General features: G+C 40.2%; 1 protein-coding gene across 14 annotated transcripts in view; it reads right to left on the bottom strand.

The window, feature by feature from the left end:
- The window catches only part of ARL15 (ARF like GTPase 15), a 447,774-nt gene that overhangs the window by 136,687 nt on the left and 285,652 nt on the right, over positions 1 to 25,435 (bottom strand). For all 14 annotated transcript variants that reach the window (XR_014787587.1, XM_084833225.1, XM_084833216.1 and 11 more), the window contains 2 exons: positions 4,597 to 4,741; positions 2,231 to 2,290 (listed from right to left, as the gene is read on the bottom strand). Coding sequence is in view for 13 of the 14 variants with exons in the window: in XM_084833225.1 (XP_084689351.1) it covers positions 2,231 to 2,290; positions 4,597 to 4,741 (205 nt within the window). In the remaining variant the exon portion in view is untranslated. The remainder of the gene's footprint in view (positions 1 to 2,230; positions 2,291 to 4,596; positions 4,742 to 25,435) is intronic.

The raw sequence follows: 25,435 nt of genomic DNA on the forward strand, positions 1-25,435 counted from the left end.
AATCCCTTTCTTTTCTTTTTAACTATTATTATCAGTATTATCAATATTATAATACTACGATTAGTAAATATTTCTGACTGGTTGCTCTTAAGCTTTATCATTATATAGTAGCTAAAAGGCATGATATGGCCAATGGAAATAAATTGTAAGCTTGCTTCTTTGTTATAAGCCTGAAGATACAATATTGAAATTGATTATTTATGCTGCATTGACCTATAAGATTGGTATAATTTTTAAGTAGAGTGATATTTGAAATTTATGTGTAATATAGTTTAAATTTCAGTTTGTTATGTAAACTTCTGTTTGTATTTTGCTTTGTTTTCTTCTGTTTTTGTGTTTTTTCTTCTTCTGTTTCCTTCCCCTTTGCCATTCTCTCTTCTTTCTTTCTTTCTTTCTTTCTTTTTCTCTATTTCATTACTGATGGGTCCTCTTAAGAATACTGTAATGTTGGAAACTGTAGAAGATGATTATGTTGTTGGTGTTCTTTGGTTCATTTATAAAGATAAAAGTAGAATAAAAAGTATTAGGGGGGAAAAAAAGAATGCCTGGAGCTGTCCTGCAACCACCCGCTCAAGCATCTTGCCCAAGAAGGGGATGTTGGCCACTGGCCAACAAGAGGCGAACAACTCCTCTCCCATTGTTTGTCTGGATATTATTTTTAGTGCTTTACTAGCAGTAATCCTGATGCAGTGCCAGTGATGCAATAATTCCTCTCTACATAATACATGAAGTGGGTCAGGCTTCTTGTAGAGGACAAATAGCCTATTCATGCTTTTAAGTATATAAATAAGTTATGAGAGATGTGCACTGCAAGTAGAGATGCAGTGGCTCACTAAAGGTTTTGACCTTTAAAACTCTATATGGTTCAGGCCCAGCCTATCTCAAGGAGCACCTCCAGCAACACCAGACAGGCCACTCAACAAGATCAGCCTCAGATGGCCTTTTCTCTGTCCCATCAGCCAGGACAGCTAGGCTGGTGAGGACGAGGGAGAGGGCCTTCTCTGTGGTGGCCCCCACTCTGTGGAACCCCATCCCTAGGGAACTCCGCCATGCCCCCTCTTTAATGAGCTCCTGCCACACATTGAAAACGTGGTTGTTCAGGTAGGCATTTGGGTTGGGTTAGGGTATTTTTAGAAATATGATGTTTTAATGTGTAATTTTACTGTTTTAAACTGTACTGTTGTATATTGCCCAGTGGCCGGTTAAGAAAATAAATAAACAAACAAACAAATAAAATACTCCCATGGACCTCTCATGGGCTATAGAGAACTTGATGCCTTTTGTTTGCAAGCCTCCATGATGCCAGGCTGCAAATGGGAGTTCAACTGAAGTGGGTGGGTGTTAGGGGGATCAAATTCAGATTCATTTGGAAATAAGCAGAGCTACTTCTTGTCTTTTGGGGAAAGAGGTACACTTTTGGGGGTATGTTGGAATTATTCTCCTGTCAGATTTTAATCTTGGATACAGAAGAATTCTGTGGCTCCTCATGCTTGTCTCTTCCATATGGTAAGGATTATGTGCTCCTAACGTTCATTCCCAGGCCTGGATACAACAAGCTTCACTTGCTGCTACTCATGAGTAATGAGGGATTCCTCTCTCTCTCTCCCTCCCCTCCTCCCCCAGCCCGAGCTTATAGCTGGGCTAAATGATAACCAAGGGAACGAGGAAAGATTAGTAAGATTTTATGGCTTCAACTCGCTCCTAAAACAGCATGTACATATGGCTTTCGCCAGATCAGTTAGAATTGTTCTACATGTGTATATTGTTTCTATAGTAACACCTTACTTTGGGAATACAGCCCCATACCTCAAGTCATTCACACTGCTTCATCTACATATAGTCACCTTTAAAAAAATCATTAACTTACCTTTTCACCTCTGCTTGTTCTAATTGACCGTTTTCCTTCTCCACTCCAACCACTCTTGGCTCAGCAGTTCACCTGCTATTTTAAATTTCCCTCATTTATTTCCCCCCTGCATTATGTCTGCTTTAGATTATAACCTTTCAAGCAGCCTTCTCCAACCTGGTGCCCTCCAGTTGTATTGGACTAGAGCTTCCATCACCCCCAGGTAGCATGGCCAATGGCCATGGAGGGCACCAGGTTGGAGAGGGCTGGTCTAGTGGTTCCAGGTAGTTGATAAGAATTAAGTATTATTTATTATCATAAATAGAGACATAAAGGAAATGGAAAGCTACCAGTCAGATATGCAGTTGATTAATAGTGCCATACCTCCAAGTTCTTTTACATTCAAGATGGCATTCTGGAATGGCACTGCTTTTATGCTAAAACCTGAAATTAGAAATAAAAAAGTTAGTTAACTTGTGCAGTGGAGAGACTATCCAAAGCAGTACATTTGTTAATAGTAGTAGTACTCCTCTCTGGTTTGCACCTTCAACATCTTGCAAGTTTAAAGTGTCTGGGCAAGGTTTCAAAAGTTATTTTCTCAGTAATCCCTTCCCTAATCCCAGGCCCTTCCCTTTCCTCCATTGCTTTGGCATGCATTATGCTGCCAAAAATACTTAGAATTATTCAAAACCATGAAACATAGCTATATGAAACAAAATTGTGTAAATGCATTTTACATAATTTTAACAGACCTGGGAGCATCTTTAAAATTATTGTTTTAGAGAGGTAGCTTCCAGGTTACAACCACAAAAAATAAAATAAGGTTTGAAAAAGTGTATCCTTGCTCCAGAACATAAGTTACACTAGCAAGTGAGTTCAAAAAACAGATGGAAGATTCTTCTATTTTAAATCAGCTCCTTTACAATTTTATTTATCTCTCTGCATTCTTTCAGTTCATATCACATTGTGAAATCCAATTAATCTCTCTGTAATGGAAAATTGAACGAATTGATATCTAAATGCAAAATTCAAAACCTCCCAAACCCCAGAAAGATTTATCATTACATCTTATCAGTGATACCTCAGGCATAATGTTTTTTTTAGGATTAAATTGGACACACATTTGACTCTTAAATCTGGAAAGATGTGTGTATGCACTGGTGGAGGCCTGCGGCAGAAGACAAAGTATGGGAGGCATACCAACCTGGAAAGGAAATGGTTGTCCCAAAAAAGGCTGAAACAGTTCCTGAAGGTGAGGCAGTTTGATGCGGCAAACCTCCGTACAGGTATCTTCCCCACAATTGTAAGGAAAGAATCCAGTAACTATTGCTTCCCCACATCCCTTTCTCTTCTTCAACACTAATCAGTGCTCAGGACTGAGGCCAAACTGTGATGCTTCCCGAATTCCCATGCACCCATCAGCTGTAGCGCAGGCTATCTTTAGAGTAGGGGTCCCTAACCTTTTTGAGTGTCATGGGTGCTGTCATAAAATGGCTGCCATATCAGTGAGGCTTTCCCATTTGTAAAGTGGCTCCTATGGTTGGTCAAAGAACACTCATTCCCAGAAGGCAAACTGGGGAGACTAAATGAAATGTAACTTGCCCCAAAGCTTAAGTATAAGGCAGAGATGGGGTCTGAGGTCTAAAACGCAAGACACTTTTGAATCGAAATAAAGATGGTTCTGGACAGCAGCACTTTGCTTTGCAGCATGCCAGCTTTCCAATTAAAAACTAATGTAAAAAATACTCAAGGGGAAAAAATCAGGAGGAGTGGAAAGCCTGGTGGGCACCAAGAGAGGTGGCACCACATCAGAGATTCCAGGTTTAGAGATGAAGCGTGTTCACAGACTTTCTTCCGGACAATTTCACTGCTCAAATATGGAAAAAGAGTAGTCACTGCTATGCAGGAAACTTCACTGTTGGCTCTGAGTCACCCAATTGCCTCTGGACTAATTTTCACACGCTTCCACTGCTTCTATAGCTGACCCTTCAGAAATCATGAGTTTTTAACATCTTTTCTACAAGTTCAGCTATTTATTGTATCTTTTTTTGATTGAATTCCTTAATACCCAAAATTCATCTGAGTGTTATAGATTTGATCTTGAGTTATTGCATCTTCTCTGGGACATGACCAATTATGATCATACTTTGATAATTGTGGCCTTTCGTTTCTGGTCACTGCTGTGTTGCACATTTCACAAAAGTGGTATGATGAGGACTTAAGAGGTAAGATGGAAAGCCTCCTCATGGATTGTTCTTGGGTTACCTGTGGGTTTAATCCTTGCATAACCCATACCATCCAGGTTCGCATAACACTACAAGCTACGGTACACGCACTACCACTTTCATGTTCAGAATGGTGGCCGGCACACACTATGAAGCCCTACAGGTTAAATAAGGCATGGTGGCTTAGCGTTACATGCAAACCATGCCAGAGAAATAGGAGAGATGGTTAGTAGAAGAGTGAGGTTAAAATAATAGACAGCTAATTTATTTGAGATGTTATTTAAGTTGCATAATTTAAAACGCTGAGGTGTGTAGAGCAATATAATTAATACCAGCAGCCTGTATTTAATCACTACAGCTTTACATCTGATTTATTATTTCTTAATTAAAGAATGAGCCAAACATAACTGAAGTGAAGCATAATTTAAAAGCGTTTTTTAATTGGGCCTGAAATAAACCACAGAGGTTTGCAAGAATTTTGAAAGATATAGCTAGTTTAAGAAGTTACATAGAGCATTAGCTTACCTGTTGTTGACACTATATTCTCTCTATTTTCACTACAGAGCTGTGACAATAGACTAGTCTTTCCAGAACCAGTGAGACCTATGCAAACCAAGTCATATTCCGGTCGTGGTGGTGGAGGTCCTTTGCAGCAAAGCGCTCGAAAACACTGTTGCAGAGGGTATAAAGAAGAAAAGATCAGTCAGAAGGGCAAGAGATTTTTCAGTGAAAAAAAAAAAAAAACCTGACAAAACAAGGAAGACAAACAGAACTTTGGTAAAAGTTTTTAAAGGGATTACTACACTGGATGAGGATTACTACTGTTGAATTCGTACTCAAGTACATCCTGTTTTTACCGTATCATTATATTGAAAGGGTTATTACGTTTAGCAAGTTCTTCCCCAAATACGTTATTTCAGCATGTTGCTCAAAGAAAGTTTTGGCAGAAAGTTTCCTACTACCAATTTAGCCAAAGACTATGATCTCAAAGGGCAAAAGACATTACTCTCCTGAAAGAGGGGCAGACAGTTGTTCATGGCGGTGCCAACTGTTCCCTGGCCCAGCCTACATATTTCTTAATAGATCAGGAAAGCCACTAATCCATTTCTTCACATGGATAGCTCCTCACAAAACCCATTCCTCCATTTGTTGAATTATATGACTTTCCAACATTCAGCGAGAGAAGCACTTCTTGCCTTTTTTGAATACCTTCTTCAGTGTCCTTTTGTCACACAATGACCTGGTTTGCAAGTAACAATCAACCATGGGTTAATTAACCTATGGTTGATCAGGGCCGCATGCATGGCAGCTAGCATGCATGCGGCCCTGATCAACCATAGGTTAATTAACCCATGGTTGATTGTTACTTGCAAACCAGGTCATTGTGTGACAAAAGGACACTGAAGAAGGTATTCAACAGCCTCCCATCCGTTTGCTGCTTCCGTTTTGCATCCGGTTTAGCAAACAACCCAGGTTCCTGAGCTGTTTGCTAATACGTCTGAACCTGGCAGTCTGGGTTGTTGAGGGGGAAACAACCCAGAGTTTTAACCCAACAACAAACTCTGGGTTGTTTCCCCCTCAACAACCCAGAGCGCCAGATTCGGACATCACAGCAGACAACCCAGGAATGTTAAACCAGATGAAAAGCAGAAGTGGCAAGAAGGCAGGAGGCAGCGCATTTACTTGCTGCTGTCCATCCCAGACAACACATGGGATGTAATTACGTGCAAACCAGGTCAAGATGACTGCATTGCCTAAAGCTCTCCCATTTTAATATTTTGGTATGTTCATCTCAAGCCTCTATGTGAGAATAACTGTGGACCAGCTTCATATTTTCCTTTTATACAGAAAGGCAGGCCTCAAACACAAGACACTGAATATCAGCTATGTATTCTTATATGACATATGACATTATTACATAAAAAAAACAAATGTGTGCCTATAAGCAGAAAGATGATTCGGATGCACTTACTAGTGTCCGTCGATCTCATTTGTGAATAATGAACCATTGATTAAGTGTTTTCCTGAAACATGACTGTCATTTTAGTCACATATACTGACAGTGTAGTACCTTTTCTTCATGCTATGTGATTGCACTCCAATCAAAGTTGAATTATTTTTATTATTTATATCTCGCCCTTCTGGTGCTAAGTATCACTTAGGATGGTTAACAATTAAAACAAGCCATAAAATACAATAAAATTCCCCCAAGACTTATAGTATAATAGAAACAGAGACAGGTGCAGCAAATAAAACACAGACCATCTCCATCAAATCTTAGGGCAGGGATGGGCAACTTGTGGCCCTCCAGATTTTCTGGCCTACAACTAGACCTACAAAGCCCTAGGCTTTAAGGGTCATCAACAACCTGAGCATTACAGTGATATACTGATTTGGTATTCTTCCCACCATGCTTCAGCAGATATCTGTTTGTCTGTCTGTCTGTCTATCAAGCTCATTTGTTTTCTTTTTAAACATTTACAATTGTCTTTCTTTCTTTCTTTCTTTCTTTCTTTCTTTCTTTCTTTCTTTCTTTCTTTCTGTTTCCTTTTAAATAACAATATACTTTTTTAAAGTGCAGCTGACCAGTATGTATGTATGTATGTATGTAAGTATGTATTTAAAAGACCTATAAGCTGACTTTTAGGGAAAACCCTCCCAAAGTAGTTTACAAAATTTTAAATCACAACAGACAATAAAATTATGATAAAATAAAGGCTACCAATTAAAACCAGGTAACACCAAATACAGAACAGCACCCACAAAACCCTTGACCCCCAACATAGGCAAAGGTAAATAAGTAAGTCTTTAGCGCCTGCTTTGAGGCCTGTTATCTCTTTGCAATGTCTACATCATTATTTGTCATCTACAAAAGGTAACCTCACTTCTTCCAATGGGACATATTACTTTGCCTTCTAATACAATGTAAAAAAAAAAAAGGTTTTATAGATTCCAAAAGGCAAATAAATCCTCAATGCATCAGGAGCTCAAGGTGGTAAGAATACTTCAGGAACCTGCTACAGTTTATGGCACTTCAGAGAACAGATTTCAAGCACTGAACATGCAGTTGTATAAAGCTTGCACCACCACATTTAACAGATCTGCACCTGTGTTTATTCAGCACAATATTTCTTAGCTTAATCGCTACAGTTGATTTGTTATTGTAGTTACCCTCAGACAGTAAATATAGCTATGGGACAATAAACTGCATTTTTGAAAACGCCTCAACTTGTCACCTACATTCACTAAATAGAACAGGGCCCTGCCGTTATAGTAGAGCCTCAGATAACTTTGTAAACTGATGACTGAAGCTGAACATTACTTTCCACACTATAGATACAACAGGCACATTTTTCTATGAAAACGTATCTACCATCACAGGTATAGGCAGTACAGCCACTCACATATAACTTGAGAAGTCTTTGTAAAATGATAACTATTTGTTCTTTGGATAGGGTGAAAAAAATGCTAGTGAAATTAAATTAAGATGGACTGCTTTAGAAACTATGCCATCAAACAAGTCTTAAACATCAATACTCTAAAAACAATGATTAAGGAATGAAGTTTCAAAAAGTAACATACTGATTTGTGGTCACTTGTGAATGCTAAATTTCATTTTATGGAAAATGCCAGCTTTTAGTTCTCCTTCCTTAATACTGGCAACCACTCTGGGCAATGAAACATACGATTTTAACACATATTTCATTCTCTACATTAGGTTTATAGATGGGGGGGCAGCATACAATGGGCTTAAACCCACAGAAAAGGGCATCTCACTAAAAATAAGTAGCGGGTATGGCTTTGCAAATGGCTTTGAGTATGGCCCTCCAAAATCTAAGGCCAATCTTGGGCTATTATGCCCTGCAATATTTCAGTGCAGTCTTCCCCAACCTGGTGCCTTCCAGATGTGTTGGACTACAAATCCTAGCATATCCCAGTGGCATGCTGGGAGTTGTAGTCCAACATACCTGGAGGGCACCAGGTTGGGGAAGGCTACTTTACTGTCTGTTTTAGCAAAGTACATGTTACTGTATCACACTAAACAAAATCCAAACTGCTAGATGGCACAAGCCCAGCAGTTATCTCTGATGAGGAAAATGTTTCAAACATTATCCAATTTTATCCCCATTCTCTCTATATGCAACCTGAGAAATCTTGGCAATGATAATTTATCATAAGGTGGAGGCTTTGATTTAGCAATGTATTTGAACCTCTTTGGGTCACTTTGGGATTCAAGCATTTTTAGTACAGCATAAAATGGAGCAAGAATATGAAAGAAGGATATGAAATGGAGAGGGATGTTGAAAAAAATAATGCAGAATACCGAGAGACAGTGCCTGCCTATGTTCTATCTTATATTTATTTATTTATTTTGCTCTAGGTTGTCAACTTTCCTCAGTGTAACAGGCCCTCACTGGACCATCTTATTCATCAGGGCTGGCCCTCCCTTAAGGCAGGGTGAAGCCCCCCACCTCAGGCGGCGGAATGGGAGGAGTGACAAATTTTGCCATTTCCCACACCTGCCAGGAGGGCATGCCACCACTGCCTTCAGGGGGTGCTCCAGAGAGCCATAGCAAGGGAGCGGCCGGTGGGGCTCTCTGAAGCAGCCACTCTCCCTATATGGCATTTGTTGCAGCAAAGAAGTGGTCAGTGTGTTGCTCTTCAGAAAGCCTGCCAAGCTGAAATGCCTGGCTCTGAGGGGGTCCTTCCTGAGAGCCGGCCATTTTGGCTTGGCAGGTTCTCTGAAGAGCCACGCTGGCTGCTTCGTCCAGCCACACAGCTCAGCAGCAAAGGTAAGGGGGCTCGACACGGGAAGGGGAAGGTGTGGGGGTGTGATGCAGGAAGGGTGCGTGATGTAGCAGCAGTAAAGCGAAGGGGGACACAACATGGCAGCAGTAAGGGGAAGGGGTTGTGGGGCATGATGTGGTAAAGGGAAGGGGAAGGAGTTGAGTTATGATGCAGTAAGGGGAAGGGGGCACAACACAGTAAAGGGAAGGGGAACAGGGGGCACAACATGGCAGTGCATGTGCTCTCTCGCCTCAGGTGGTGGGAGAGCTTGTGCCAGGGCTGTTATTCAGGGGTTTTCCTCCGCACAAGTCAACCACAGAGGAGGGAAGTACAGGTTGCTTACTTGTAACTGTGGTTCTTCAAGTGGTCATCTGTGCAGTCACACATATGGGTTTTGCACGGGGGGGGGGGTAGGGGAGGCTTTCAGCCAAAACATCTCTGCTCTAGAAGGTTCCGACAAAGGCTCTCTGCAGGCACAGAACTCATACGTGTGATATACAGAGGCTACGAAGAAGAATTTAGGATTTCAAACTAACAGCTGAAGTAAGGTTACTAGCTTTGAAAATGGATGCTATGCCTCCTTCTTTAACAGTTTGGAGCAGGCACATCACACCAGGAATGTCATCTCCAGAGCCGAGTGCAGTCTGGTTCTACTCCATACCTGTTGTAGAAAATTGCAACAGTAGATTACAGTAGATGAGAAAATGGACTGTGTTGGCTGAGGTCTCTTTATTCTGGTGTATTAAGGAACCAGGCAACTCTCACGCAGGGAAAGTTGTGAAACGTACAAGTGTCACCACATCCCACACAAACTCCTATAACTTCCTAAGCCCCCAAATATCTTTGTTGTTCATACACATTGAAGTGCTTTCTCTCCTCACCTACTTACTTTGTTTATGGAACTTTTAATGAAACCTTGAGCAAAGATAGAAGAAAACAGAACTAATAACATTAAAGGCTGCATTAGTCAGTCAAGAAAAATAGATGGCTGATTAGTCTTTGTTTTAAGAAAAAACACATCACTGGTGAAAAAACAGAAGAAACCAAAGAGGATTACAAATATGGAGAATCTGAGGATACAGCAACCTTTGTCATTTCCTGTTAGGATGAAAGATGGGCACAGATTATTCAACAATTTGCCTAGAGCATAAAGCTGGACTAAAAGCCATCCTTTTACAAATCTTCAACTAAGCTAGAAAAGTTTCTTCAATGTGATTCATGAATTAAGTATGCTACAAGCTTGGCTAACTGAGCTCTATTTTTTTAGTACCGGAGATGTATGGATAAATATTCTACAACTGCCAACTACAACCAACTAGAGGAGTGTTAATTGAAAACTCATAGGACCATAGAAATCAAGCTAAAAAACAACACTTACACTGCAATGCTATACATAGATACTTAGAAGTAAGTCCCACTGAGTTCAATGGAACTTATTCCCCAGATAAGTAGGTAGAGGATTCTGGCCTTATTGGCTAGTACACTGCATTTATTTATTTAAGACTTCTGCTACCCCAGCCTTTGTTTGAAAAAGAACCACTGGTAACTTGGTATACACGACATCTGTGGAAGTGCCAATTCACACAAGCAATACCTCCTTGTGATCACAGCCAAGCCTGGAGACAAGCAGCAACTTCACACTCACATAGAGATATCATGTACCCACCATCATGCATGAACCAGCCCGAAGAAAATGTAAAGTCCTTTGATTATGTACTAGAAGCACATGATAGATGGAGCTATATGGTGAGATGCCCTTTCAGTAGTAACAAGCCCTCCACTCTACACACAGCAATCCCATCCCAGCAGCTTTTAAAACTCTCGAGTTTAAAAAGAAACTTGGGGTTTGGGTATAAAGGAGAATGGGCTCTGATGTATACATGATTCTTGGACCTGTATTTGCCAGAACCCCAACAAGGGAAGAAAGCAGCAGTGCAGTGAGGAGCTGCAGAGGGGAATGTAGCAGGCAGGAAGGGATTAAGCAATTCTCCTGCATGTCCTCTTCACTCCCAACTCCATTTTGAGAGGATAAGCCAGTGACAGGGTTCCAAGCCATGAAGTAGAGGCGCAACATGTAATTCTATGCTAAGGATGCATCTGGACTGCAGGTCTTCCCAATGCCAAATTAGAACTGTAGCATTAAACAGGAAAGGAGGGATGAGACAAATAACTTGAAGGGGTTTCCCACAGGCAGCTGTTTGGCCGCTGTGTGAACAGAATGCTGGATGAGATGGACCCTTGGCCTGATCCAGCATGGCACTTCTAATGTTAAGATCCATTTAAATGGTTTCACAAACTAAACAACGTTTCTGTTTGTAGACATAAGGGTGCTCGTGTAACTAATCTTCAAATGCTGAACTGCCCATTTGATAATGGGTTCACCGAAAATTTACAGATTTGATTTTAAAAGAGAAAGAAAAAATTTCACCATCATGATTACTCATGCAGCATTTGGGTCCACAATAAACATGAGCGCACTGTTCCTTTGCCTTTCTGAACTTGCATTTCTAAGTTCAACTCTAATATGACATTCTCTCAGGCTTTTATTATAGGGCAAGCTAACATAATTTTACAACCTCTTCCTATCTTAGCAGTGCCTATGAAATTTGTTGACTGCAAAATTAGAATACTTTTATCTAGCTTTGTAGGCTCTCAAAATAGCATGATAAGCAGTAACAGTGCTCCACACAACTGGGAATCCTGACTGCACAGGGTTCCCAATCGCACAGAGCACTTGTAATAGCATTCAGCCAAACACAGTTATAGCTTATCTTCAAACTATCCCTGTCAACATGGGGAAGTTGGGAGTGCAGGGAACAGTGCCAGTGTATGCATCCGCATATCCCCCCCACACTTACAATTTTATAACAGCTGAATAGGGCTACAATCACAAGGCATCTTCTACATCAGAGGTAGGCGACACAGTGCTTGTGGGTGCCAATGTACCCCAGACACCTTTCTTGGTGTCCACCAAGCTGCCCAACCCCTCCCACTGTGTTTTTAAAAATTAATTAACACATTTCCTTTCCAGCATCTGGGATTGCTGTGAAGTAGCTTTCTGTTGGAACTGTGAGTTCAATTGAGTTGTTTAGCATTTTACGGCTCAGACTCCACTTCTGCCTTGTCCTCAGTCTTTTGAGCAGGTTACTTGTCTACTGCTATGCCTCTCAGGGCGGCCACTTTGTGGTGATGCCCAGGACAGTTTCTCAAATTGCCAAATGTGCCACTGGCCCAAAATGGTTGCCTACCCCTGTTCTATACCACCTAAAATGCCAAGACCTGGTACTCATCTAGAATGTAGTTAATATATTAACTAAATAAATACAAATACATTTTATTTAGATAAATATAAATATAAATAAATTTTATATACATTTAAATTTATATATTTAAATTTTAAAAGTTGAAATGTGCTCCACTATTCAAATCTCATCCCCTGGATGTTGTCATGTGACTCTCCCAATTGACTAACCTACAAGAAAAAGGAGGGTGTGGACGAGCAACATCTGTGACAATGAGATCTGGCAGAATGTCAAGGTGAGCAGTAAGAAATTGAGCTTTGGCTTCCACCTTCCACTATTTTTTCAGAGTGGCCTATCAATACTAGTTGGAGATCAGGGTTTACTGGTATACATTAAACAGAAAATCACCATGTGAGTCTGTATTCTATTTGTTTCACAATGTAAGCTAGCTAAAGAAAGAAAAGAAAATTCCACTTTCAGAAATTATAGCACTACATAGCTCTACTTTTCACAATCCTGAACTTTTTCATAAAAGCACCAAATTTACACCATATGCCAATCTGAAAATAATCACTATGTATTAGTCCATATGGCATATGGACGAATATATAGTGAACATTTTCAGATTTTGAAAATGCAATATCATATAGAGTAAAAATGTATACACTTAGCTATTTAGTGCTCAGCATGTAAGTGGCATAAATTTGTTCCAGTTTTAACCTACAAATAACACAATAAATTCAATCACAACTCTGAATAAGTAAATAAAACTGAACTAACTGTAATCCATAGCAATATGGCATATATTAAAACACAAAGCCTAGCTCTGGGACTAATTTGATTTTTCCAGATGAGAAAAACAAAGCACACAACTTTCTGGGGTGGTAAAAATAGTGTTTTTTTCTCCCAAATAAAAACCACCCCTGCAAATACTATGATAAATCTGGCAGGTGTGATGTGAGCTCTGATCTAATCTAACTCACCAGCCAGTGTAGGGCAATGCCCAATGTTTCTGGGTTACACAGCTATGTCACAAGTGGGATTACTAGGACCCAAATAAGATAAGAGATTAGACTTTCTCCAGGCCAGTAACAAGTTAATCTTTCCCTAGCATATGTATCAATAGCCCTAAAGAGCATTAAGCCACCTTCCCAATCACTGAAATACACAGGAGGCTGTACACCTCCATTTCTGTCTGCTGCCACCCCTGGGTTCTCCCCCCACAAGTATTGGGGGTAAATCACTGGTTTGTCGCTAAAATACATCTGGCAAACTCTGGAAAAGAATTATGTACACCACAGTAGGTTTGGGATAAAGCTAAAGATATCTGTTGCATGAACCTTAAACTCAGGTTCACTGAAATATATGCTGATTTAGAGGATTTTTTAAAAGGCTATGATTTAAAGAGGTTCAACAGCAGCCCTAAAAACAAGTCCAAATCTGTCCTTCAGCAACATTTAGTAGGTGGGAGAAAGTTTTCCTGTGCCTGTAATATTAACGTCCTTAAGCAGGAAAAAAAACGGATGTTTAAAAAATTACTTTCACAACTACTGCCCACAGTAGGACATATTCATAATAAAATACTGATGAGAAACTGAGCCAGATTATGTTGTTTCGTAGCATATGTACCTCAGAGCACTTCCTTCTTTGCGAAGACCCTGGTTTTCCGCTCTATACAGCTGCTATACACTTCAGTGACTAAGCCCTTTCTGTCGCCTCAGCCTTGAGAAAAAACACAATATTTTTATAGCCTAGGGTTTTTTTTTATATTTGCTTATTCTCACACAGTGCTGCACATTAAGATTACTATTGTATGTTGACTGCAGAAAAACAAGAATTTGCCAAAGGCATGGGCTTTAGAAAACAGATCACGGTGCCCTCTGCAACAGAGCAAGAGCTCCAAGACGTCTAGGACAAGTAAATGAAAGAAACAGGACATTGTCGTTTTCTAAAGGGCACTGTTCTTTCAGTTGTTATCTAAAAGCCAGACAAGTAGCACATCATACGCAGCTACAGAAGACTAGACATCTTGTTCAATGCGGGACTATAAAAATACAAAGAAATAAATGCAGAAAGTTTATTCCAGTCTTTTTTAAAAATGTATTTTTATTTAGCTTTATATTATTGTATTGATTTGGGAGTGCTAATAAGCAAGTTAGATATTAAGCACTGTCAAGTTAAATTATTGGCAGTCCTAGCCATGGTATTATTTAACCTGAAATGTCAGAGGAAGGGGAAGAAAAACAACTTAAGAGTTTGTGAAAAAATAAAAATCATTAACTCAAAATGCAAAAATGAGACCCAAGTGTTGTGAATTTGGTATGCAATGCATTTTTAATTTGCAAGCAGAGTTTATAATGAACTCCACAAGAGTTTATTTAAACAGTCTTCCAAAAGCTTTCAACTGAAGTCGTACAACTTCCTTATACAGACCAAGTCTATTTATTTATTTACTTACTTACTTTACTTACTTACTAGCAGCATGTAATTTCCTACTGTTCAGACTGAAGGAAAAGAATGAAGAACAATAAAGCTAGCAGCATAACAAGGAATCACAGCAGAGCAACAGCAGAGTATAAAACTAAGAAACAAAGAGATCTAAGTGGAGAATTAAAAAAAGTCGTCACTTGGTGTTGAAAAAGCATCAAGAGTCGGTGCCAGGAAAGCCTTCCTGGAGAAAGTGTTTCAAACTCAGGATGCCACAACAGAAAATACCCTATTCCCCTAGTATGCCTGCCTCCCTTTCAAAGGCCAGTGGGGGGGGGGGAGAGACCCACAAAATGGTCTTTGAGGAAGATTCAAGCAGGCTTAATTTATTTTATTTATTAAGGGCTGGTTCCTACATCAAGAAACTCAGGTTTGGCACCAATCCTGAGGGAGCCACAGCAATTCCAGCTCTCTGACAAGTATACCATGTATAATACATGTGTTTTGTAATGTTTATCTTTTTACATAGATGCTGCTCATAGCTGCTCATAGCTGTCCTCTGAACCTATTCCTGTCATCTGGGATGTGATCCAAAATATTAAGATAATCAGAAGCAGGAAAGAAATGAGAAAGCTGTTTGTGGGGAATTAGTGACAGGAAGAAACAGAGCTATTACATTATTTTAAGAGTAAGGGTTCACGCAGTACTTTTTGCAGTGCAGACCATCAGTATTATCTTTTCTATTTACAAGGAGATGATGCATGCAGCAGTGTAAAAAGATCAGGGAAGCCTAAATCTCACTGACGTCAGTGCAATATCAGCATACAACTGAATGCTTTACATACACACACACACACACACACACACACCTCTAACTAGCCCTAGACTTCATCCAATCTTTTTGGATGAAAAAAGATTGTATATTTAGGGTTTAACACCATGATGTTGTCAATCTTAATTACTACAGTACTATTTTCAATGGAGTTGAAAGTGCAAGACAACTGACATTGTTAACTATATTTTGCTAGTCTTGTTTCCACTTTTGCAAATCAAATTTTTCCTACAGCGAAATTAGCCACAGCACATTTTTTTCTTGATTCAAATCCCTTAACAGTTTACAGAAACCCATACAGGCATCAGTAAAACTTACTTAAGGACAGCATGGATTTGATAACCAAACATATGAACAGCAGTCCGTAAAAATTATAAGAGATCAAGAAAGGTTCAGAGAAAAGGGTCCAAAATAATTACTTTCCATACCCTATCACCAGACACAAACCAGAAGACAACCGAATAAAAACTACTGTGAATTCAATTTGAAGAACCTCCTTGGGAGGTGATTCGGGCCAAACACACAGCATATAGGGTAATGTTTAGGCACCTGATTCTCCTCCTGCAGTTTCTTTGCTCAAATCATGGCCCAAACCCCGGAAGTGGCTTTTCTTTTAAAAAAGAAAAGAAAAATAAAAAGGCACTAGGGCTCCAGTTTCCACATAAGATACAATTAAGAAGAGAAGAGAAGCCCTGTGGACCAACAGCCTGTCCAATTTAGCATCTGGTTTCTAAGACTGGCCAGCTAGATGGTTTTGGGAAGCCCAGAAGGAGGGCATAAAGGCAACAGACCTCCCATGTTTTTTGTCCCCAAGGAAAAGTGGTCTTCAGAAGCATATTGACACTTAACACAGAGATTTTATTAACTATCATGGTTAATAGCTGTTGATAGACATATTCTCCATGTTTGCTAAATCCATTTTAAAGACATCTACACCAGTGGCCATATATTGTGGCAATGAATTCCATTAGTCAGACTATGTGTCGTGTGAAATAGTATTTTCTTCTGTCTGCCCTGAACTTATTTATTTATTAAGTTTCTATAGTGCCCAGCAGCAAAAGCACTACTGCTGATCAATTTCATTGTGTGAGTTATTCATCCACCTTCTTCACACCATTCATAATTTTATAAACCCTCTGTCATGTCCTCTTTTAATTATTTTCCCTCCCAAATTAAGAAGGAAAGATGTTCTCATTGATAATTGTGCTTGCTATTTTTCTGTACCTTTCATAGCTCAAGTTCCCACATGCTCTTAGAAATATGACCACAGCTGTATATATCACATGTAAAGCTTCTACACCATTGATTTCTATAATGACATTATGATAATGGCATTTTAATTTTCAGTCCTTTCCTAATAATCCCCGACATGGAATTTTGCCCCAATTTAGCTTCCAAATCTTAATGCCGGGGTGTAAGAAACTAAATATCTTTGTAAAGGAGAGCATTACTTTTTAACTTTTTAAAAATTGCTTCCAACAACTTATGTCAGTTTATAATTAAACTCTTTTGGTGTAATTTCAAAGTTCCTATGAAAAACACAAGGTGTGTCCTCTTTGAAAGCAGGCAGGCTGAAGAATATATTCTTCTTTCTCCACTGCACCACAAAGCAAATCTGCACTGACAATTGCAGTGGGGAATTTGTGTAAATACTTAATTTGTATTAACACAATTTCCCCACTGAATTTATGTTATTTGTGTTTCAATAATAAATAGGTAACTAGCTCTTACGTCAGCTAATATTCCAGAAGTACAACTTGAATCCTGTTCAGTCAGTTATAACTTGGTTAGAATCACAGCTTTTAAATACCCTTCTCTGAAGCAGGAGTCCTATGGGGCCGCATCCAGCCTTCTCAACCCTCTTTCTTCCACTCCTCTTCTGCTGCTCTTGGTGGCCACCAGCACTCCTTACTCTGATAGTTTTGTTCGGTGTGGTACTGCACATGGGCAGTGTAAAAAAGCATATGACTACCACATAGAAACATGGCGGTACCCATATCTGCTTGCACACAATGGAGAGATAAGTTTTTTTACCCTTGGTTCATGTTCACTGAGTGCGCAGGTGACATGAGGAAACAGAGTGACCTCTGAGAGAAGCAGGTGCATGGGGCAGGTGAAACCCCATTGCCAGTGACAAATCTCAGTTTACACTGGCATTTTACAAGGTATGGATTGGCAATATGTTTCAACATCGGAATATTCACCCAGCTATGGACAGGGAATAGAAACAGCCTTTAAAGTATACAAACTACATCAAAGATTAGGGAAAGTGGCTCTAACTAGTTTCCTTTCAGTTAATCTCATATCCACAGTACACCATGTGCAAACCAAAAAATATACTCTTTTGTTGCACACTTCTGTTTGGGAGCCAGACAGAAAGAAATACACTAACTAGGAAAGAATGAACTCCCCATAAATATTTACAAGAGATAAAAGAGAGGTACATCTGCCCTCTCCTACTAAATTTCTGGATTTTTAAAAAAAATCAGCCCCTTTCTTGGTCACCTCAGTAAATAAAAGAGTCTGCACTTTGAAGTGAACAGATTTCCCAGGCCATCGTATAAGCACCATAACCATTGGTGTGTTTTTTAATCTCTACTATTAATTTCCCAACATAAAAGAGTGATAATCCAAAAGTTTGTTTCCGCTTAAACGCCTCTCCCACCCACCCCCACTCCACCCCAAGGCTGCCTACCCTCCAATTTATCTTTGGCACTGGTCAACAGCTAATGGTTCTTGCTTTGCATAGTAGCTGTGACCCCTACATTTGAGGTGGTATGATCAAAGGCACTCTGGCCAGACTTGGAAAAACATTTCCACTGAGAATGGACATAGTGCCTGTCAAAAGGTTATTCCCACTGTGTACAGAGAGCAGCTCATGTTACTTCAGTGTAACATGAAAGTTCAAACTCTAGCCGTTGTAATCCACATACATGTTTTTCTTTCTAAAAGCAGCATATGGGATGCACTGACAAGAAGAATACACATCCATCTTATCATCTGAAATGGGAAATAAAAGGTTTCCTCAGTCAATCTAGCTGCAGGTCACTTATTTTTAATAATTTCTAAAACTCGAGCCATTTATTTGAAAACTGTTTCTATTGAATCTCAGTTTGGGAAGGGAGTGGGGCTTTGTAAATAAATTACGCTCCCTATATCTTGTAGAAAACAAAATAACTTGGCGGCGTAAATCTTAATGTCAGTGACAGGAAGGCTTTGGTGAACCATTACCATAAATCTGACAAACGCTAATTTGATGGGTGGCTGTATCTGTCTGCTACAAAGCCAGTCTAGACAGTCTATTGAGAAATCCTAAAACACAACTGTTTGTTCCCCGTAACACCATCTGGATATGGCAATAAGAGCCGACCCAGTGCCATTCACACATGGATCAAAGCGCATGCTAATGCCATCATGAAGTCATACACATAAAAAATTCAATCTGAGAACTCTAAGCAATTTTGCTAAGTCCTCAGTGGAGAAACCTCAGACTTCGCTCGACTCAAGCTAAGTGCATGAAGAGGGTGAGGGGGGTGGAAAAAAAAGAATGGAATATTTAATGAGCTTGGCCTTCCAGAGGAATGTTAGGCCACCCATTGTATTGGAAAAGGCTCATGTCACACTTCAGTCATGGCACCCATCAGGGTGCCGCCTTTACAAAACTGATCTGAGGCCTTTCATAATTACCTGTTTCAAACAGAATGCCCAGTAAGAGCAGGAGGGTCCCCTAGGTGTAACTCTTCTGTTTATTACAATAATCTGTTAGAATGTCCTGTATTACCACAATATCCCAAACCTCTCTCATTAAAAAAAAGTGTACTGTGGCATTAGATCAAAGCATCAAGAGACCCCTACTGAACTACTTTAAGTATTACAAATGTAAATAGCAAATCTGGCTGCAGAGGGAGTCTCCTTCCCACTTCAATCCCCAAATAAAATAAAAATCTTTCCTCAAATCTGAATTTGCAAGACTGTGATGTGCCTATATTACTGTACCAGAAAATCTCCAGAAGACCATTAGGTAACTCCTGCCTGAAATATTTCACTTCAGCAATAAGATTCTATAGCTAGGTTCTTGTTAGTATATGATGGGCTTTTCCTTTCTATGTTTCTTAATATGTTAGTTTTGTATATTTATACTTCAAGAAAAGAGTTTAAAGGAGACAAATTATACTTGTCATATAGTTTAAGGATGCAAGATAAAATGAGCAACATAGGCTTATGAAAGGGACTTATTGCCACCCAGAAGAATTTGACATCCTGCACATATCTGACCACCACGTCATATCACATACTGCTTTTGACACTTCTCTCAGTTTATCATGTGGCATGGGTGGCTGCAGTTTGAGAAAAATAAGTCTGAAACCCCCTTGGATTCAACAAACTTTTCACAGTTCTTTGGATTCTGGCCTGAGCCACTAGTATTGTCAATACTGATTTCCATTTAGAATAGCCTTACCCAACCTGGTTCCCTCCAGATGTGTTGGGCTACAACTCCCATCCTTCCCCAGCTAGCATGGCCACCAGATTGGGGAAGCCTGATTTAGAATATAAAATTGAGTCATGTTCCTTTTAGAACATAACAAGTTAATATAGTAACAGCAAGCGTGTGACCTGTAGTATTATGATTTCTCGCTGTAGACTTGAAGTTCAGTTTGTAGCAGAACCCATTCCCAAAATGCATTTGTACCATTTAAGGTCTTCAGTGCATCTAACAGTCACAAGTATTACACTTTTATGCAGCAAGTTACATTGATTATTTATTAGTGTGAAGGGATGAATACGATACTTTAGGCTAGAAATGCCAAAGTTGCATTGATTCATTTTATATATAATGTATCAGACTTGTGTTACTGTTAATATTTAACTAGTATATAGAAGTAGAAAATGTAACTTCTCAAGTACTGAATCAATCCTATCAGACCTTTCAAAAACACTTGCCTCTTGATTTTTAGCATGAGATATTCCAGAATTTTGGGTCAGCAGGCCAAGACAGTTAGGTATCAACAATACACACAGTTGCTTCTATAACCCATTTGAAGTTTTACACGATTTTTCATTTTATGAGAAAGTATTATTGTAATCTAGTTTACCTAACTAGTGTACGTTACTTGCTTTTTTGTTTGCTTGTTTCCTAGTCCCCAATGAAAATCAACTGACTGTAATATATAATTTTGCTTCAAGCTGTTAGAGAAACTAAATCCCCCTGTTTGAAGAACAGGAGTTTTCACCATAATTTACCAGTCCTAACTTTGGTTAATCATAATCAAGTAGATTAGTCCTTTCTTAACTACACATAGTCCATTCAGTTTGTAAACGGGCTCTCTTTTAAACTCCCCATTCATTGCTACCAACTGATGTTAAACATAAAAATACACCCACTGGCCAGGGGAGCGGGGGAGGGGGGATCCTGTCAATAGAAGGAAAACCATCTGTACTCTACTACTTCCTACTTGCTGAAATTTAATATGCAGTATCACTTATGAAGCCCTGAAAGATAGTGCCACATGGAGGCTGTGTGTCAAGAGTCTCAAATGCAGATATATAGAATATTTAAATAACCACTAATGTTAAGTCAGTTCCCCATTAACTAAGTTTTGGATCTGAATGAAATCAAGAACTATGTCAAAGTAGATGCAAATAGGATGAGCGGGATTTAAAGCCAGGCTGAAATTTACAGAACTTTCAACATAGCGTAACAATACTGCCATCTACTGCCCAGAATCATTGGCTTGCTAGTTAAGCCTAATACAGGCTTAATACAAGAATCATATAGAGAGTTCCTGCAGTTACTGAACTGAGGAAATTTTGACATATTTAAAAGTAGTGAATGCATTATTGCTAGTACATCGTCGCAGTTAGCTACTTGCCCAGGATAGGTAGTAATCATTGCTGAGCAAGGAGCCTGTGAAACTCAAGGGCCCCTGTGAAACTCAAGGGATCCAAGGCAGGCTGCTAGCATTTTATGGTCTGGTATTACTAGCACTGCTGCAAAACTTATTTAAATGTTCACAGTTCCTTATACATTTTTCAACTTGTTTTATCCTCACAACTACTTATTGAGAACATAACAGCCATGCTCAGACCTATCTAGTCCAGGATTATTTTGTACAGTAGACAGCCAGATACCCAAGGGAAGCCCACGAGCAGGACATGAGTGTAACAGCATCCTCCTGCTCGTGTTCCCCAGCAACTGGCATACAGACATATACTGGCTCTAATACTGGAGGCCATATATAGCCATCATGACTAGTAGCCATTGATAGCCTTATAAATTCTTTTTAAAGCCATCCAAGTTGGTGGCCTACATCTTGTGCTAACAAATTCCACTGCTTACCTGTGTGCTGTGTGATCTGTCCTAAAACTCCACCATTCAGCTTCATTGGATGATCCCAGGTTGTAGTATTATGAGATGGAGGAAACGTCTTCCTATCCACTTTCTCCCGACAATGTGTATAATTTTATACACCTGTATCATGTCTCTCCCCTTCATGGATCACTGCCTTGTTGTGGTGAAGGGGCTTGCATAACTCAGTGAAGCCATAAGCTATGCCGTGCAGGGCCACCCAAGACGGACAGGTCATGGCTGAGAGTTCTGACAAAATGTGGTCCACTGGAGAAGGAAATGGCAACCCACTCCAGTATTCTTGCCAAGAAAACCCCATGGAACATATCACAAGGCTAAAAGATATGATGCCAGAAGATGAGCCCCTCAGGTCGGAAGGTGCCCAATATACTACTGGGGAAGAGCAGAGGGTATTTCCAAGTAGCGCCAGAAAGAGTGAAGCGGCTGGGCCAAACCCGAAAGGACACTCAGCTGTGGATGTGTCTGGTGGTGAAAAGAAAATCCGATGCTGTAAAGAACAATATTGTTTAGGAACCTGGAATGTCAGATCAATGAATCAAGGTAAGCTGGAGGTGGTCAAACATGAGATGGCAAGATTGAACATCGACATCTTGGGAATCAGCGAACTCAAATGGACAGGCATGGGCGAATTTAATTCAGGTGACCATCGTATCTACTACTGTGGGCAAGAATCCCTTACAAGAAATGGAGTAGCACTCATAGTCAATAAAAGGGTGGGAAAAGCAGTACTGGGGTACAATCTCAAAAACGATAGAAGGATCTCAGTACGAATCCAAGGCAAACCATTCAACATCACAGTAATTCAAGTCTATGTCCCAACCACTGATGCTGAAGATGCAGAGGTTGATCGGATCTGTGAAGACCTACAACACCTTCTAGAACTAACACCAAAAAAAGATGTCCTCTTCATCATAGGGGATTGGAATGCTAAAGTAGGAAGTCAAGAAATCACCGGGATAACAGGCAAGCACGGCCTTGGTGTACAAAATGAAGAAGGACAAAGGCTAATAGAGTTTTGCCAAGAGAACACACTGATCATAGCAAACACTCTTTTCCAACAGCACAAGAGGCGACTCTACACATGGACATCACCAGATGGTCAATATCGAAATCAGATTGATTATGTCCTTTGCAGCCAAAGATGGAGAAGCTCTATACAGTCAGTCAAAACAAGACCTGGAGCTGACCGTGGCTCAAATCATGAGCTGCTTCTTGCAAAATTTCAGCTTAAATTGAAGAACGTAGGGAAAACCACTACACCATTCAGGTATGACCTAAATCATATCCTTGATGAATATACAGTGGAGGTGAGGAATACATTTAAGGGATTAGACCTGATAGACAGAGTGCTGGAGGAACTATGGACAGAGGTCCGTAACACTGTTTAGGAGGCAGCAACGAAATCCATCCCAAAGAAAAAGAAATGCAAGAAAGCCAAGTGGCTTTCTGATGAGGCTTTACAAGTAGCTGAGGAAAGAAGGGAAGCGAAGAGCAAGGGAGAAAGGGGAAGATATATCCAACTGAATGCAGAGTTCCAGAGAATAGCAAGGAGAGACAAGAAGGCCTTCTTAAATGAACAATGCAAAGAAATCGAGGAAAACTTTTCAACAGAATGGGAAAGACTAGAGATCTCTTCAAGAAAATCGGAGATCTCAAGGGAACGTTTTGTGCAAAGACAGGCATGATAAAGGGCAAAGAAGGCAGGGACCTAACAGAAGCAGATGAGATTAAGAAGAGGTGGAAAGAATACACAGAAGAACTATACAGGAAAGATCTGAATGTCCCTGATAGCCATGATAGTGCGGTCACTGAACTTGAGCCGGACATCCTCGAGAGTGAAGTCAAGTGGGCCTTAGGAAGCATTACTAACAACAAAGCTAGCGGAGATGACAGTATTCCAGCTGAGCTATTTAAAATCCTAAAAGATGATGCTGTTAAAGTGCTGCACTCAGTATGCCAACAAATTTGGAACACTCAACAGTGGCCACAAGTCTGGAAAGGTCAGTTTACATTCCATTTCCAAAGAAGGGCAACGCCAAAGAGTGTTCAAACTACTGTACAATTGCGCTCATTTCACATGCCAGCAAGGTTATGCTCAAATCCTACAAGCTAGGCTTCAGCAGTATGTGAACTGAGAACTACCGGAAGTACAAGCGGGGTTTCGAAGAGGCAGAGGAACTAGAGATCAAATCGTCTCCTGAGAAACCTGTATGAGGGTCAAGAAGCAACAGTAAGAACCAGACATGGAACAACCGACTGGTTCAAAATTGGGAAAGGAGTACGACAAGGCTGCATATTGTCACCCTGCTTATTTAATTTATATGCAGAGTACATCATGAGAAACGCCGGGTTGGATGAATCACAGGTCGGAATTAAGATTGCCAGGAGAATTATCAACAACCTCAGATACGCAGACGATACCAACCTAATGGCAGAAAGCAAAGAAGATCTAAAGAGCCTCTTGCTGAGGGTGACAGAGGAGAGTGCAAAAGCTGGTTTGAAACTCAACATTACAAAAACGAAGATCATGGCATCTGGCCCCATCACTTCCTGGCATATGGAAGGGGAAGAAATGGAAGCAGTGACAGACTTTATTTTCTTGGGCTCCACGATCACCACAGACGGTGACTGTAGCCATGAAATTAAAAGACACTTGCTCCTTGGAGGGAAAGCTATGGCAAACCTAGACAGCACAGTAAGAAGCAGAGACATCACCTTGCCGACAAAGGTCCGTCTAATCAAAGCTATGGTTTTCCCAGTAGTAATGTATGGCTGTGAGAGATGGACTATATGGAAGGCTGAGCGCCGAAGAATTGATGCTTTCGAACTGTGGTGCTGGAGAAGACTCTTACGAGTCCCCTGGACTGCAAGGAGGTCAAATCAGTCAAGCCTAAAGGAAATCAACCCTGAGTGCTCATTGGAAAGACAGATACTGAAACTGAAGCTCAAATATTTTGGCCACCTAATGCGAAGAGAAAAGTCACTGGAAAAGACCCTGATGCTGGGAAAGATTGAAGACAAAAGGAGAAGGGGACAGCAGAGGATGAGATGGCTAGATAGCATCACCGATGCAATGAATATGAACTTGAGCACACTCCGGGAGAGAGCGGAGGACAGGAAGGCCTGGCATGCTATGGTCCACGGGGTCACGAAGAGTCGACTGAACAACAAATCATGTCTCTCCTTACTTGATTTTTTCTAAGCTAAACAGCCCCAAATGTTGTAACCTTTCCCCATAGGGGAGTTGTTCCTTGATCATTTCAGTTGCCCTTTTTGCATCTTTCCCAGCTTTATTGTGAGCTGGAAAAAGCAATCATCTCTATTCCAAATCAAATAATTAAAACTACTGTGAGAAACTGACCATGAGAAACAGAAACTAGCATTTATCGTTTAAGGACTATTCAGAAACATTCCAGAAGACAGTTTTCACCCTACAGGCCTTGTAGTGAGCTGAATGGCACTATGTGGTGTAGTTCCCTGCAGTTGTGGGGCTTCAGGTCATCATGTGGCCTCACCCTACAGACCGGCAGCTCCCCATACAATTGGAGCCAGTGGTCAGGATGTTTTAATGTGCAGTAACTGATCATCTCTTTTCACTCTGAGAGTGAGAGATGACAACTAGCCAAGGCCACCCAACAAAAGCATGTTAGAACGAATATTTTTTGTTATTGTGAAGATATATTGCATTTTTATATTGCATTATATTGT

The sequence above is a fragment of the Heloderma suspectum genome, chromosome 2 (genome assembly GCF_057233095.1).
Source record: "Heloderma suspectum isolate Gila_16-S chromosome 2, 16-S_ref, whole genome shotgun sequence".
In the NCBI taxonomy this organism is placed as follows: Eukaryota; Metazoa; Chordata; class Lepidosauria; order Squamata; family Helodermatidae; genus Heloderma; species Heloderma suspectum.